Source organism: Humulus lupulus, chromosome 7 (genome assembly GCF_963169125.1).
Source record: "Humulus lupulus chromosome 7, drHumLupu1.1, whole genome shotgun sequence".
NCBI lineage: Eukaryota > Viridiplantae > Streptophyta > Magnoliopsida > Rosales > Cannabaceae > Humulus > Humulus lupulus.
Window position 1 is genome coordinate 13,520,256 of NC_084799.1, and position 14,996 is coordinate 13,535,251.

The following is a 14,996-nucleotide window of genomic DNA, read 5'->3' on the forward strand; positions in this document are numbered from 1 at the left end:
CATGTGGTCCGATCGGACCACATGTTTGCCCAGAAATTTAAGTGGCCGATCGGCCACTTCCCTAAAAATACCCATTTTTCATACCCAACTCTAACCATAAAACCCAATCCGAAAAAGCAAGGCCCTAGGTTCCCTAACATAAACACATTTCTTCATCCAAAGATACAAATACAAGATCAAAACATGGAAGTGGAAAAGTTTTTTCATGTTCTTGAAAATCCACTATACTATCAAAAACCCCAAAACCCACAATCATGGTCTATGATAAATTAACCTATTTTTTTAAAAGTCCTATGAAATTGAGGAAAATGTTGGGTTACCCATAGCATAAACATCATCAAAACAGCCACCAAACACATCATACAAGCATTCTTATGAGATTCATGAACAAACTCAACAAACACATATATCAATGGGGTTTCGGCCATGGCATGGGTTTTTCATGGAAATTTTTTTAAAAAAGAAATAACAAGCATGGAGAAGAAGACTTACCCAAGATTGGAGAACCTTTGACTTGCTTGGAGTTTTCTTGATGTGGCAGTAAAATTGACAAGTGGCATGGATTAGTTGGGTGATCTGGTTTAGCAGTAGCCCAATACATCAGTGAAGAGTTTGGACTGCTTGAGAGATGTTATAGCCAAGCCAAATACACCCAAGGAGAATACTTGGGCTAAGAGATCCGGTCGGACCTTATTCCGAGGAGTCCAAGTAGTGTGCTTGGACCTTAGTCCGAGGAGTCCAAGTGATGGGCTCGGACCCTAGTCCGAGGAATGCCCTAAAAGATGGGCTCGGACCTTAGTCCGAGGAGGGGCACAAGTGATGTGCTCGGACCTTGGTCCGAGGAAGGCACTCTAAGAGGTCCGATCAGACCATGATCCGAGGAGAAGCTCCATGAGGTGTGGCTCGGACCTTGGTCCGAGGAGAGCCTAGGGAAAGTGCACAAGAAGTCCGGTCAGACCATGATCTGAGGAGAGCCTAGGAAAGTGTGGCTCGGACCATGATCCGAGGAGAGCCAATGCATGTGTTCGGACCATGGTCTGAGGAGAGCCAATGCATGTGTTCGGACCTTGATCCAAGGAGAGCCAAGGAGAATGTGGCTCAGACCTTGGTCCGAGGGGAGTCCAAGGGGTATGGTCCATATGCATGTGTCCAGCATGCATATGTCCAACCAGCACTTGTATGTATCCAACATACATGTGTTCGACCAGACAACGTCAACTTCCCAGAAGCGGCTTCAGCAAGAATCGGCCTGGGCATCGCGGGAATCTCTCATTCCTCACTCAAATTGAAGAATCTGTTGTATTTTGAATATTTTGTGTAATTTAAATATAATATAAATAATAGAATATCCCGATCCTAGGGGATATCAGTTTAGGATCCCAAGCCTATATATAGAGGGTTAATGGGATCAGAAAAGGACTTTTTGGCAATTTGAGATTTGGTCTGAGTTCTAGAGAGAGAAAGTGTGTTTTCCTTGAGAGAGAACCCTTTTTGTATTCCTAAAAATTTACACTGAAGAAACTCAGTTGACATTGGTTCATCTGATCTTGAGTGTAGATAAAGTAATAAAATCTCTAAGTGGATTAGGCTATTACCGACTGAACGGGGCTGAACCACTATAAAAATTTTGTGTGTTATTTACTTTTCTTGATAAAACTGTCTGTGTCGTTTAAATTCTCTTGAAGGTTTGTCGTTATTGGTGTTCTCATATCGTTGGCTAAAACCACAGTCAACAATATTTTATAATATTATTATATTTCATTTTTTAATAAATTTTTATTGTTATTTTTTTATGGGTAGTATTATAATATAATTATGTGATATGATATATGGGTAGATTTTATAAATATTAAAAGATATTATGATATTATTAATAGTTAAAGAAAATATTTTAAATTAATAGAAAATATTTTAAAATATAGTATTTAAATGACATAAACTGAAAAAAATAGAGGAGTTGATGTATGGTGTAATATAAAAGTTAGAGGTAAAATAGAAAAATGTGTGTTTTAGAGAGGTATTTTAAATGATGGAGTAGAGCATTTATTGTGAGTGCTCTTATAAATGAATATGTGTGGTTAGAGCACTCCCCAGGAGGTAAAATGTCTTATGGGTGATGTAAACTTATATTTTACATAAATGAATAGGATTTCTTTATATGTAGTGAAACTCTATGCATCAAGCTATAAATATTTTATTATTTTTTTATAAACTTTTGTATATATATATGAGTGTGATACTATTATATTTAATTATTTTATTTCTTAAAATGAATAAAATATTTTAAAAAAATATAATATTTAAATGATGTAGAGAAAAAATAGAGAAGTCTATGGTATATGTAAAAGTTTAAGGTAAATTATAAAAAATTATGTTTTGGTGATGTATTTTGTAATACACTTTCTCTATAATATTTAGCTAAAACTCACAAAAACATCTTCTATCAGCTTCTTTATACATATATTTATAATAGCTATGCACAAATTCCAATTAATCCATATCTACATTTACATATACTTTATATAATATTTTAATATTATTATTTTTCTTTATAAGCTTTCTCTATCCCATTTAGTATATATTTATTATTTTTTTTCTTTTTCAATTATTTTATTTTACTTTAATTAATAAAATATGTTTAAAGATATAATATTTAAATAATGTAGAGAAATATATAGAGAAGTTGATGTATGGTATAATGTAAAACTTAGAGGTAAAATAGAAAAATTTGTGTTTTGGGAAGGTATTTTAAAGAATAGAGTAGAGCACTTATTGGGAGTGCTCCAACCAGTGAGTCATATTACCAAAAATTGAAAAGAAAAAAAAAAAAAGTTAAAATTAAGAAAAATAGGTATACATTGAATGATTCATTTTACAAATATTTTTAGATACTATAAAAAGATATATCTAATATATAATATTCATCCTTCAACACAATATTTTATTAATTTTTCACTTCTTCTTTTTTCTCAATCTTTCAAAAAAATATTATATTTATATTATATTTAAATATTTCTAATAAATACTCTTAAAATATTCTTTGATAATAATAAATTTCTTATTTGTAATTTTTTTTTTAGATTTATTGATATTTTAGTTTATCTTATAAATTTGGGTAAATTTAAATTATAATATAACTACGTGATATTACATATGGATAGAAATTGTAAATATTAAAATATATAAGAATATTATTGATATAGTTATAGAAAATATTTGAAATAAATAAAAAAATGTTTGAAAATATAATATTTAAATGATATAGAGAAAAAATAGAGAATTTAAAATATTGTATATCTATCAATATAATAAGTGTGTAGATAACAGAAATTCTTGGTTTTAACGGTTTTTTATTTTTTTAAATTATTATATTTAACAATAGTTTCTAAACACTTAAACTTAAATAAAATAAATTAAAAAATTAAAAATATGATATTTTTGAGATATTTTGCAATGATAATTATTTAAAAATAATTAATAATTAAACAAATTAAAAATAAGATATTTTTCAGATATTTTATAATGATAATTATTTTTAAATAATAAATAATTAAACAAATTAAAATATGATATTTTTGAGATGTTTTGCAAAGATAATTATTTTAAAATAATAAAATCATATGTTTTATAACTTAAATAAATATTTAACTAAACTTAAACTCACTTATTAGAATAATATCATATTAAACATATAATATAATCTACTGTAAATTAACAACAAATTATTTATAAAAAAAGAAACTTGAAAGAAACTTAAATATAAAATTCGTGTAAAATATTTAATATTACATTAAACATATAATATATTTATATTCTTTTGTTGTTACTTCCAAATTCATAAACTAGAATAAATATAAACTTAAACAAAATAAATAAATTATTTAATTAAAATATGATATTTATTTCAAAATTTATATAATATTAATATAAATTTAATAAAAATTATTAATAAATTCTATAAATAAAACTAAGCAAACGTGCATATTGTACGTTTTTTGTAACTAATAATGTAAAACTTATGTAAAATAAAAAATATATATTTTAAAAAAATATTTTAAAGAATGGGGATAGTACAGCCATTTGAGAGTGCTATAACATGTTGGAAATTTCTTTGGCAGAGACTTCAAAAAGAGCCCTACCGGTAAGGCTATTTTGTATTCTCAATCCGTGGACAGTTTTCAGCACGATTTTTTTTTTATGACCGTGTATATTGTAGTTATTTAGAGTATTCTGCAAATTTTAAAAAAATTATAAATAATTTACAATGTCGAAAACTAGTTTAAAAACATGTTATTGCACGCGTGACTAATTTTTTTATTCGCGTGGAAAATAGCATGTTTAAATCTAGTTTTTGGCACTATAAATTATTTAGAATTTTCTGAAAATTACAAGATGTTCTAAATAACTACAATATACACTATCATACAAAAATTACACCAAAAACTAAATTAAAAACACAAATGAACCTTTACCGGACTCCTTTTGAAGTTCCTGCCGTATAACTCCGTAACATGTTTACTTTAGAAATATTTATGATAAAAGGCAAAATTAGGGACGTATATTTTTCAAATGAAAGATGATATAAGTCAAGTGAGCTAATGAGTGAAGGATAGAGAGAGAGGTCGGTATATGAGTTGATCATATCAGTGACGTATGGCGGCTACTTGCTTTGACCGAGTCTCCTCAGCTACAAACCTAAACAGATGTGAGGCGGCGCCTATACATAAATGGTAATTAAGGTAATATGGACAAGACTCTGCATCGACATCGTCATCACTATATATTTTTATTTATTTATTAAATATTTTATATATGTTTTGGATAAAATATGGACACGTAGGTAACTACGATTGGCAACAAGCTTCTTCTAACTCTAGCTATTGAAATATATCTCAATATCTTGTTTTATTTTCTATATCATGATGCACTAAATACGCAACCAATAATTGATACAAGTTAATTTAGATAAAAAGCGTAATTCTTGGATAAAGTTTTAGTAATCTATTAACATACGACAAAAACAAGAGATCTATGACTAAACTGGACATTAATTAATACCATATAATAACCACAAATTGAGCCATGATAATAATCCCCTGTAATTACTGGATAAAAACAGAAGCATACTACAACATGGTACAAATTTATGTTCTCAAGAAGAACATTTCAGATCACATGTGCATGGTGTGATACACAAAGTTCCCAAAACTTTATTTAAACTCTTAATCTTAAGCTTAACTAAGCCTTATCAGCTTTATATATAAGCAGAGTCTGTTGGGTGTATATTCTTATTAAAACCCTTGAGTTTTCTCCTCAATAATGGAGCTCAGAGGGTGATGGTGCTCATCATCACTAAGCTCATTACCACAGTCGACAAATGTGTAGCCCACTTGGAGAGAACCCTGTTGAAATCCAAATCCATCAGTGTCTAATGGCTTAAATATAGTGTTAAAGTCCAAATCTAGGCCCCCATTGCTGCACTGATCCACAATCCTTGCTGTTATGGTTGCCCCAGTTCTTGTATTCCTAAGCTGTAAATGTATATATAATCACATGATACCCAAATCAATCAAACGAAAGTTACCAAAGATTAAAAAGGTAAAGAAGAAAAAGGTATAGAGCATATGAGCATACCCTCAAACACTTTCCACAAGAGTCACGGCCCCTAGGTCCGGATGGTCCACAGAAGGCAGTCCAACCATATTTGCTGCGCCATGAGAAAGGCTTATCGGCATCCCAAGTAGAGCAAAAAGCACTAACAGCCCTCAAGTCCCAGTTGTTCTCTGCTGGATTGTAGAAATGGTATGTGGCTCGTACAACAGTTTCACTGCCGCTAGGTGGGCTTGGTCCAGGTGTTGGGCCACCCCAACAATTGCTCTGGCACCCAGCTTGGGGCGAGCAGTAATCGAAGGTGTTGCCACACCACCCGAATTTGCTGCAGCACAGCCCGTTCGGGCATTTGACGCCGCCCGCTTGGCTTCCGCATTGCTCGGCCGTAGCTCCACCAATGGCTAACACCACCAAAACCAACACCAATATGCTAAGCTTGCTCATTGTTTTACTCTCAGGACTTTTGCGTTTAAGAAATGATGGTGAGTGTGACCTATTTATACACATATGACAAATATATTTAGGATTAAAGATTTGGCTTGACTTTTTTTTTTATCGAGGTTGAATGGTCATGAATGCCCATGTGTTGCTATAATTTTAAACATTGGGATAGTGTAGTAGACATTGTGTTGAGACCGTTGGATGGGTCTTGGATCATTTGCATGGTGAGAAGTTAGCTGATCCAACGGTGGAGACATATGGGAACATTGATGAGGTATTGCATGACCAATTCATTGGAGTGTTTTTCCAAACCTAAAAAAAAGTTATTTAAAAGCATGTGCGGCGGCTGCGGAGTTTTAATTAAATGCATATGGATAATAATAACGTTTAGTAGACTGCCATTGAAGTCGTCTCAACATTATATTTTGGTAGGAATGGCATGAAAATCTTAATATATATTTTTTATTCAACCATACGGACTTATTTAAAAATAAAAATGTTGCTGTCTTAGATATAAAGTATTTTTTTCGCTGTGCTATTTGGTATGTTAAAAATAATGACAATGCATTGAAATCTTAGTTTTTAAAATGTATACATATTTACAGAAATGCCATTTGCAATTACTTTTTGTTAATATTTATTAATTAATTGCCAGTAGGTATTTTTGTAAAAAAAAAATATATAGATATTTTTCTAATTATTTTTCTCAACCCTATTTTCAAACAAAAAAATTATGAATTGTATATATTTTTTAAAATTTCCCTAATATCATCGTATAATAATCGACATCATTCTTAGAGGAAACAACATTAATTACAAACTTACGACCAATTCTTTCTGTTTAATTATTTAATTATTCCAATATGTCCTACTCTTAATTCGGCTCAATCTGTTTTAAAAAGAAGCAAATTTTTTATCTTCTTTTATATCAATAAAAATTGTTTGTCTCTATTTTTTCTATTTTTAATGTGTTCTACTCTTCATAAGATACTATATATATTTAAAATTTTAATTTTTAGTATTAATTATTTTGTTAATCAATATAAATAATTTGATATGTTGTTAAATAATCATATTGGAGAGGTAAATTTGTAAAAATAAGTTTCCAATTCCCATTTGATGTCTTCCTTTATTTAGTCCCTCTTTTTCACCCTTTAGAGTGGACCATATCACAAACCTAAGAATTGACAAAGATTTTCTCAACAGTAGAAAGCATAATAATTTCAGTGTAATATACCTTTTGGACATAAATAAGTCACATATCTATCATTATTATTCGAACATTTAGGTATATATAATATAGTACTACTATTAAAATTATTACATCAATTAATATAATAACAAACATAATCTTATAATCATAACCATAAAAGAATAATTAATACTTACTAATTGTATTTTAGGCACATGATAGCACCCTAATAACTGTAAGTTGGTCCATCAAATCATAATCTACCATCATTAAATTAATAATATAAGTCCAAGATACCCTTAGGTAGAAGGGCATGATATACATAGGTGTATGTGTGATAATTGGTACATGGTGGTTTGATAAAGGTTTGTTTTCCATAGGTTCTCTTTTCCACTTTTCTCTCTAGATTTTGTGTCTCTTGTGTTTTTTTGGACAGATTTGCATCAAAGACAGGATCAAGATGTCCGTTGGAGATTCAATGCCAAACTTAAGAAGCATGTTTATTATTGTGCAATTAATGTCCTAAATAAAATATGATCTTAGAATTGATTCAACATTAAAATTGTTGTTGTTGAATCTCATTTGTGATTTCCTAATGCTCATGTTGTGTTTCTAAAACTAACAACTACATGCAAAAAATGAGAATCAAAGAACTTTGGTGACAAGATAACAAATTAGATATGTGTAACCTACGTTTCTACTCTTTATTAATTTGCTAGAACTTCAAATAAATTAACCTTTGTATGTAAACGAACAATAGATGTATGACAGTCAAGAACTACAGATATTTTGGTGAACGACAATATTATAAAAATGATGGCATCAATAAAACGACACTATTATAGAAAAACAACAATATTCTAAAACCATCAGTAATTTGGAAAACGACACATATTTTAAAAGGATAACAACAAAAAAAACGACAATTTATGAATTAACAAAACTGCTTTAGAAGAAAACAAAACAGAACTGCATCTTATTGGAAAACGAAAATAAAGTATGAAACATCATGTGTTTACTGCCTCTTATTTATGAATTTACGAAAACTCCATCTTATTGAAGAACTTATTATTACATCATATTTATATTGTTTTGGATCATATCTTTTGTCTCATTATTTGTTTGGACTTTGTATTTTAACAAATTATTTTTTAGACTTTGTATTTTGTAAAATGATTCAAATAAACCACTAAACCCAATTTTGATGAAGAAACACGGGATTCAAATAGATAATGTCATAGAATAAATTAAGTATCTTGAATACGACATTGTACATCTAATGTTGCAGCTGCACGCCTATTTACTCCTTTTTCCACTCAGCATTTGTCCAAACACTACTACAAAACAGGCTTTTTAGGACTCGCGGGGCGCGAGTCCTCTATTGGAGAGCCTTAAAACTGAGTGTCTTTAAGTAAATTTTTAGGACTCGCAATGCGTGTCCTAAAAGATCTCGTTGAGTGTCTTTAAATTAAGATTTTATAGCTCGATTTGCATGCCCTTAAAAGTAATTTTTTTTTAAAAAAAATGTAGCTACAATTTTATTTTTATTTAAAAAATATATATATCCATTTGAGTGTCCAAAATGTATTAAAAGAAATTAAAAAAGAAAAAACTGAAAAAACGCCAATTTTTTTTAAAGAAATTTAAATTTCTCAACATGTATTATAAACGACAACATAATTCAATATAAAATAGAATAAATTCCTACTTATTAGTACAATAAAAAAGAGCATATATAACTCAATTGACTAAATTAATCAATGACTAGCAACCTTTCTCTCAATCTCTTTCTTTGAATGAACACTTCTTGTCCACTTTAAACATTGGAATAATCAACTATGGCAGCATCATGACATTTTTTTTTGTTATACATTTCCCAATAATAGAGCTATTTGCAACCCTGCATAATAAAATTAGATCAATATCATACATAATAAAGATGAGTAAAGAGTGAAACACAAAACTCATTCTTAATTTGCACTCTCAAGAACGAAACAAGCATTCATAAACAACATGATGCAAGCCAAGTACCAATTCAATGCTTTAAGATCAAATTATATTACAGTTCACAGAAGACAAAGACCCGAACATGATTTAAAAAAGCGTTTCTGAGGCGCGCTTCAATTTGAGGCGATCATAAAAAGTTTTAGGACTTAAGCCCTGGTAGGAGGGAAAGAGGCTTACGCCTCTATGAAGAGAGGCGGTGGTTTTTGGTAAGCCTAAGGACAATAAGTGAGAATGATACTGCACAAGACACAGATATAGAATGAATAGTACAAATATAGTATAACATGTTGTAACTTGTAAGTCAATATTACATATTTCTTTTGAGTACATATGTCATTCATTCATCACTTGACGATGTTCTCAAGCTTTTGTTTAATCAACTCAAAAACAGAGATTTTACTTCCATATGAAGACAATAAAATAAATATACACTTCAAGAGTTGTATACGTAGTTATAGCATAGCAATTTTTTGACACGCACAAACAAACACAAAACTTTGTGTTATTCAACACACGTTTGCCTTGAGTTATTCTAAGTGATGCTGGCATAAGAGCATGAATAAAACTGCATTACCACTCATAACTAGAGATCTACAAGCCCAACTTAACAGAGATAAAGTTCTCAGGTAAAGACACTTACCATTCTCTCCATAACCGGCTGTTATGTTCAAGAGACCACTAAGGTCGACACATCCATCAGAATTCACCTATATTTAACGAATTATTATCAAGATGATATGCATTTAGGTCCATTTTAAGAACTAAAACATTAGAAGTAATTAAATGCTTTCTTCCAAGGAAAACTATTAAGCTATGGTAATTTCCTTTTTTTTTTTAAAAAAGAAACTTCTTTGTCTTATTAATAATGGGGAAGAAAAAAAATACAAAGAATAGAGATCAAGGGACTATCTCAATAAGCTGAAATATAGCTTGAAACAGAAAACAGAACATAGTAAAACCAATAATAAAAGGGTGAGCCTATCTTATATGCTTCATACTAACCTATTAAGCTACGATAGTTATATGCTTCATATTAAATAATTATGCAAGAAATGTACAAAGATACTGACCTTACGCCTGGGGCCTAGTTGATCTAGCATCTAAAATCCTTGTACATCCACCTGAACTTCAGAGCCTTCCATAACATGATTACCGTACACATCCAACATCTGGAGAGAAGAAAATATAAGATACCTTGTTAACAAAGTAAACCATCTGTCCATTGTTGCAGTCACCAGGTTTCAATCAATTAACTAAAAATCTAGAGTGTTAAAGTTATTAAAAAGAAGGAAATAGATAGAAGCTAACTCATAGAAAAGAAGGAAATAAAACTTACCCAGCACTCATGGACGCCCCACGCCTTACAGTCGATTGAGCCAATGATGTCGAGTCCCCCACTTGCGCCTGCATCCACGACGCCGAGTCCAACCACATTGTCGTGCCGCTAACTACACCGCCACCCATGACCCCTCCGCGAGACCGAGCCACCCAAGACCCCCGAGCCCCTATCGTTTGTGCTGTTTTCCCATGATCGGCCCCCAAGCCCCCACCGTTTGCCCAATACCCATGATCGTTCGCCGTTCGTGCTGTTCGCCGAGCGTGAGGGAGAGGGAGTTGAGAGGGTGAGTGTTGCGGCTGAGAAGTGAGAAAGAGATAAAGATAGGGTTTAGGAGAAAAGGAAAAAAAACGTGGGTTGGGTAGAATTTTTAGTTTTTATTTTAATTTTAAATACAAAATTTAATGATATTAAGAAAAAAATACAATAAAATATTAATGATATATTATTACTTTTTATTTTCTAATTATATTTAAAATCTAACAGCTTATAATTTTTTTAAATAAAATTTAAGTATATTATTCTTTATATCATAATTAATTTAAATTTTGATATAAAAATTATTATAAATAAAAATTTAATAGTATTAAAAATTTAGAAAAAAAATCTAGAATTTAGGACACGCGTCAGTTTTTATGACTCGTTTCGCGAACCCTAAAAAGTCCAAGAGGTGTATATTAAAAAAACAAATCAAACTTTTAGGACATGCATCAGTTTTTAGGACTCGCTCCGTGAGCCCTAAAAGAAATTCTTTAAGTCCTAAAAAGTTCAGGAGTTGTTTTTAGGACTCGCATCTATGTGAGTGTCCTAAAATAATGTTTTTGTAGTAGTGAAATGGCGGCGTACCTTATGGTCTTTGAAGCTTCAGCGAAAAGTCAACTTGTTGGCGTGTCTGTCATGATATCATCCCTACTATTGTATCTCTCCAAACTCATCATGTTGCTTGTGCTTGCTCTTGCTTTTATTGTGATTGGCACCACGATGATGTGCTACATGCTTTGTTCCTATGTCATTTATATATCCTCAAGTTTGGTAATTGACAAAGTTTTGGAGCATCATAAAGCCTTCACTCTCTTGGAGTATGGTTGACATTCTACATTCTTTACTTTCCACTTTGTCTTTTTTCGAATTTTGCTCACTTATCATTTATACATGGACTATTTGGGAGAGCAAAACAAAGCAAAACATGGTTCTCCTTATCATACTGCTTTTGTTCTACTTCAATGGGCAGATAAATATTATAAGAGCTCTGTTAGTTCAACCCTAATTTGGATTACATCAAGTTTCTGTGCACCCAGTCTTATGGAAAAGCCCCTCCTCTAGGTCGTCTCAAGTTGAATGTAGATGTTGCAATCAATCTTGAGAATGACCTTCTTGGTTTCGGAGCTATTATTTGTGATTTTGACGATTTTCCATTAGGAGCTATGGCGAAGAGACTTCCAAGTTATTTGTCTTCAAAAGATGCGGAGGCTTTGGCGATATCTTTTGCTTTTATTTGGTGTTTAGAGCTTGTTATCTTTATTTCTTTTATTGTGAGCGGCTCAAAGGTTATTGTGAGCGAGGTTCTCTCTTTTAGGTTTGTATTATTAGAAATATTAGATCTTTGTTATTTGTCTTTTATGACTAGCTCATATGTCGCAAAATGGTAATAGGCTGCTAATGGTTTAGCTAGACATGCACCTCGGTTGGAAGAAATTCTAACTTTTATTATAACTTTATGTAATCCATAAAATAAGCATTTGGTCAATTATCAAAATAATAATAATAATACAGATATACGGCACCACAATTTTTATACCTTAAAAAAACAAAAGACGATATCAGAAAATTCAAACGACATCTTTTTGGTAAACGACAATATTATAAAAATTGATGGGATGGAATCAGAAAAATGACACCAACGTATAAAAACGACATCATTCTAAAAGCTGCAGCATCTAGAACATCATCATAATATAAAAACAGTTCGAGTAACAATTTAATAGAAATAAGGATTTATACTTTTTTAGATTCTGTAATTTTTTTTATTACCTGTTTGGACCTTGTGTTTTAAAAAATTTATTTTTGGACCTTATATTTTGTAAAATGGGTCAAATAGACTCCTAAACTCAATTTTGATACATAAACAATTGAATATAACAACACCATTTTTAAGCAGAATGATTTTATTTTTGTTATGAATTGTTAGTTTGGTGAATTATTTGTGATTTCAGTTGAGAAAACTTTGACCAAAATCGGGTTTAGGGTTCTATTTGAACCATTTTACAAAACATATGGTCCAAAAAGTAATTTGTTAAAATACAAGGTCTAAACAAGTAATAAGACAACACACAAAGTCTGAAAAAGTATAAACCCTAGAAATAACGACTAACTTTTAGATAGATTAGGAGAAAATTAGACAACAAATTTGTAACATTCTCTAATAAAGAACTAACTTAGTAAAATATAAGGAACTCTTAGAGAATACAAGGACTAAAATCAACATGTCATATTCAACATGAAATGGAGGACCGATCCAAAGCCAACATTAAAACTACATCATTTTGATTAGAAAACTGAGAAACAAACTACAAAAAATACCAAAATAATAAAATTGATGTGAATATTAAAATTTTAAGAATGAAATAACAATAATAAAAACAAAAAGTTCTAATCGTAAAATTAAGATCTCACTCTAAAATAACAATAAAAATTATAATCTATAAACATGTATTTTTCTTGTTTTACTTCAAATATCAAGAATATTTGTAGTTAGTTGAAAAGAAAAATAATAAATGAAATGATAAAAAGATATTAAAATTGTCAACTAAATAAATTATGTTGAAATTATAAAATCTCACTATATTAATAAAGGAAAAAAATTATTTGAGAATTGCAGCCATTCTCCAAAATCGTCAAAATTTCAATGACTTCCGCAATACAATAACAAAACTTATAATAACAAATAACTTCAATACAATACAATTACTACAATTCAACATAACTTAATAATTGAAAGAATGCAATTAATAATCAAAATTAATAATTTTATATGCTACATAAAAAATCAATTAAAGTTGATAGATTCATGGATATGGCTGTAGAGCAACGATGGAGAACAAATCATAAAATTAAAATAAAAAACCGTAAATATCCTTAGAAAACGACACGATTATATCAAAGGAAGAATTTATCTTGAAAACGACATTATTTATCCAAAACGATTATATCTTATGAATAACATAATATTTTTCTTAAAATAAATCCCGAGCACAAACAAACATCGTCTGACCATCGTGTTTAAAGTAATAATAATTAAAACAAAAAGGTACATATATACAAATTCACAGCATCTTAAAAATAATAACATGTTATGGTCAAGCCAAATACGCATAAAAGAAGAGAGGTGTAATTAACCATTGTTTTTTTTCCCTTCCAAAACAAGACAGCATAATATTATTTTGACCCCTGTATTTTTCTTGAATACACGATTAGTTCTTGTGTTTTGTTGAATTACAATTCAGATCCTGTGTTTTACAAAATGGATCAAAATAATACCCCTAAATCTGATTTTGGTCAAAATATTTTCAATTACAAAATCAATTATCAGACCATTAGTGATGTGATGAGTTCAGAAAAGTAGAGAAAGTAGTCGATGAGCTTAGAATCAAAGATTATAAAGGAAATTACACCAAATATGGGAATTTTTTATAAACTTTAAAAAATATGGTAGTTTTTTTTTTAAAAAATTTTATGGCATATATTTTTTATTTACATTTTTATTGGAGTTTTTTTCCATATATTTGTAAAACTTTATTTGTAGACCATATTTTATCTTTTATACTTTATCTTTTAGAAAAAGCGAGGATAGTTTGGTCACTGTCTTTCTCTTGAGGGAGTATTTATGCCATAGCTTTTTTCATTCTTCTTCTTCTTAAATCCAAATTTTATCCAAGTAAGAAGAAGAAAATAAGAAGTTTAATTTTTTGGTGATTTTTGTTCTTCTGGGTTTAAACCATTTTTGCATGGCTAGCGTGGAAAAGAACCCAAAAACAACTTACATCATCAGAATGGCCGGGTACCAGATGCCAGCGACCACTCCCACTGGTACGACTCGTCGCTCAAATCGGTATCTGACTCGGCCGAAATGCTCTACACCTACAACAATGTCGTCCATGGGTATTCCACCAAGTTAACTGCCCAAGAAGTCGAAGCTCTAAAGGCCCAACCCGGAGTCCTCTCTGTTTGGCCAGAGGTCAAATACGAGCTCCACACGACTCGGACACTGGAGTTTCTTGGGCTTGGCAAGACCGACTCAATATACCACGAGTCCGATTCGGGAAGTGATATCGTCATTGGCGTTCTAGACACCGGGGTTTGCCCGGAGAGTAAAGCTTCGACGACAGTGGTCTTGGACCAGTACCCAGTAGC

At 30.8% G+C, this 14,996-nt stretch overlaps 1 protein-coding gene across 1 annotated transcript; it reads right to left on the reverse strand.

Moving 5' to 3' along the window:
- Positions 1-5,030: 5,030 nt before the first annotated feature.
- Positions 5,031-6,093, reverse strand: LOC133790733 (barwin-like). The gene is made up of 2 exons (XM_062228486.1): positions 5,635-6,093; positions 5,031-5,531 (listed from the first exon to the last, which is right to left on the reverse strand). The coding sequence occupies exons 1-2, from the start codon at positions 6,052-6,054 to the stop codon at positions 5,292-5,294; spliced, it is 660 nt and encodes a 219-aa protein (XP_062084470.1). The 5' UTR covers positions 6,055-6,093; the 3' UTR covers positions 5,031-5,291.
- Positions 6,094-14,996: the final 8,903 nt, after the last annotated feature.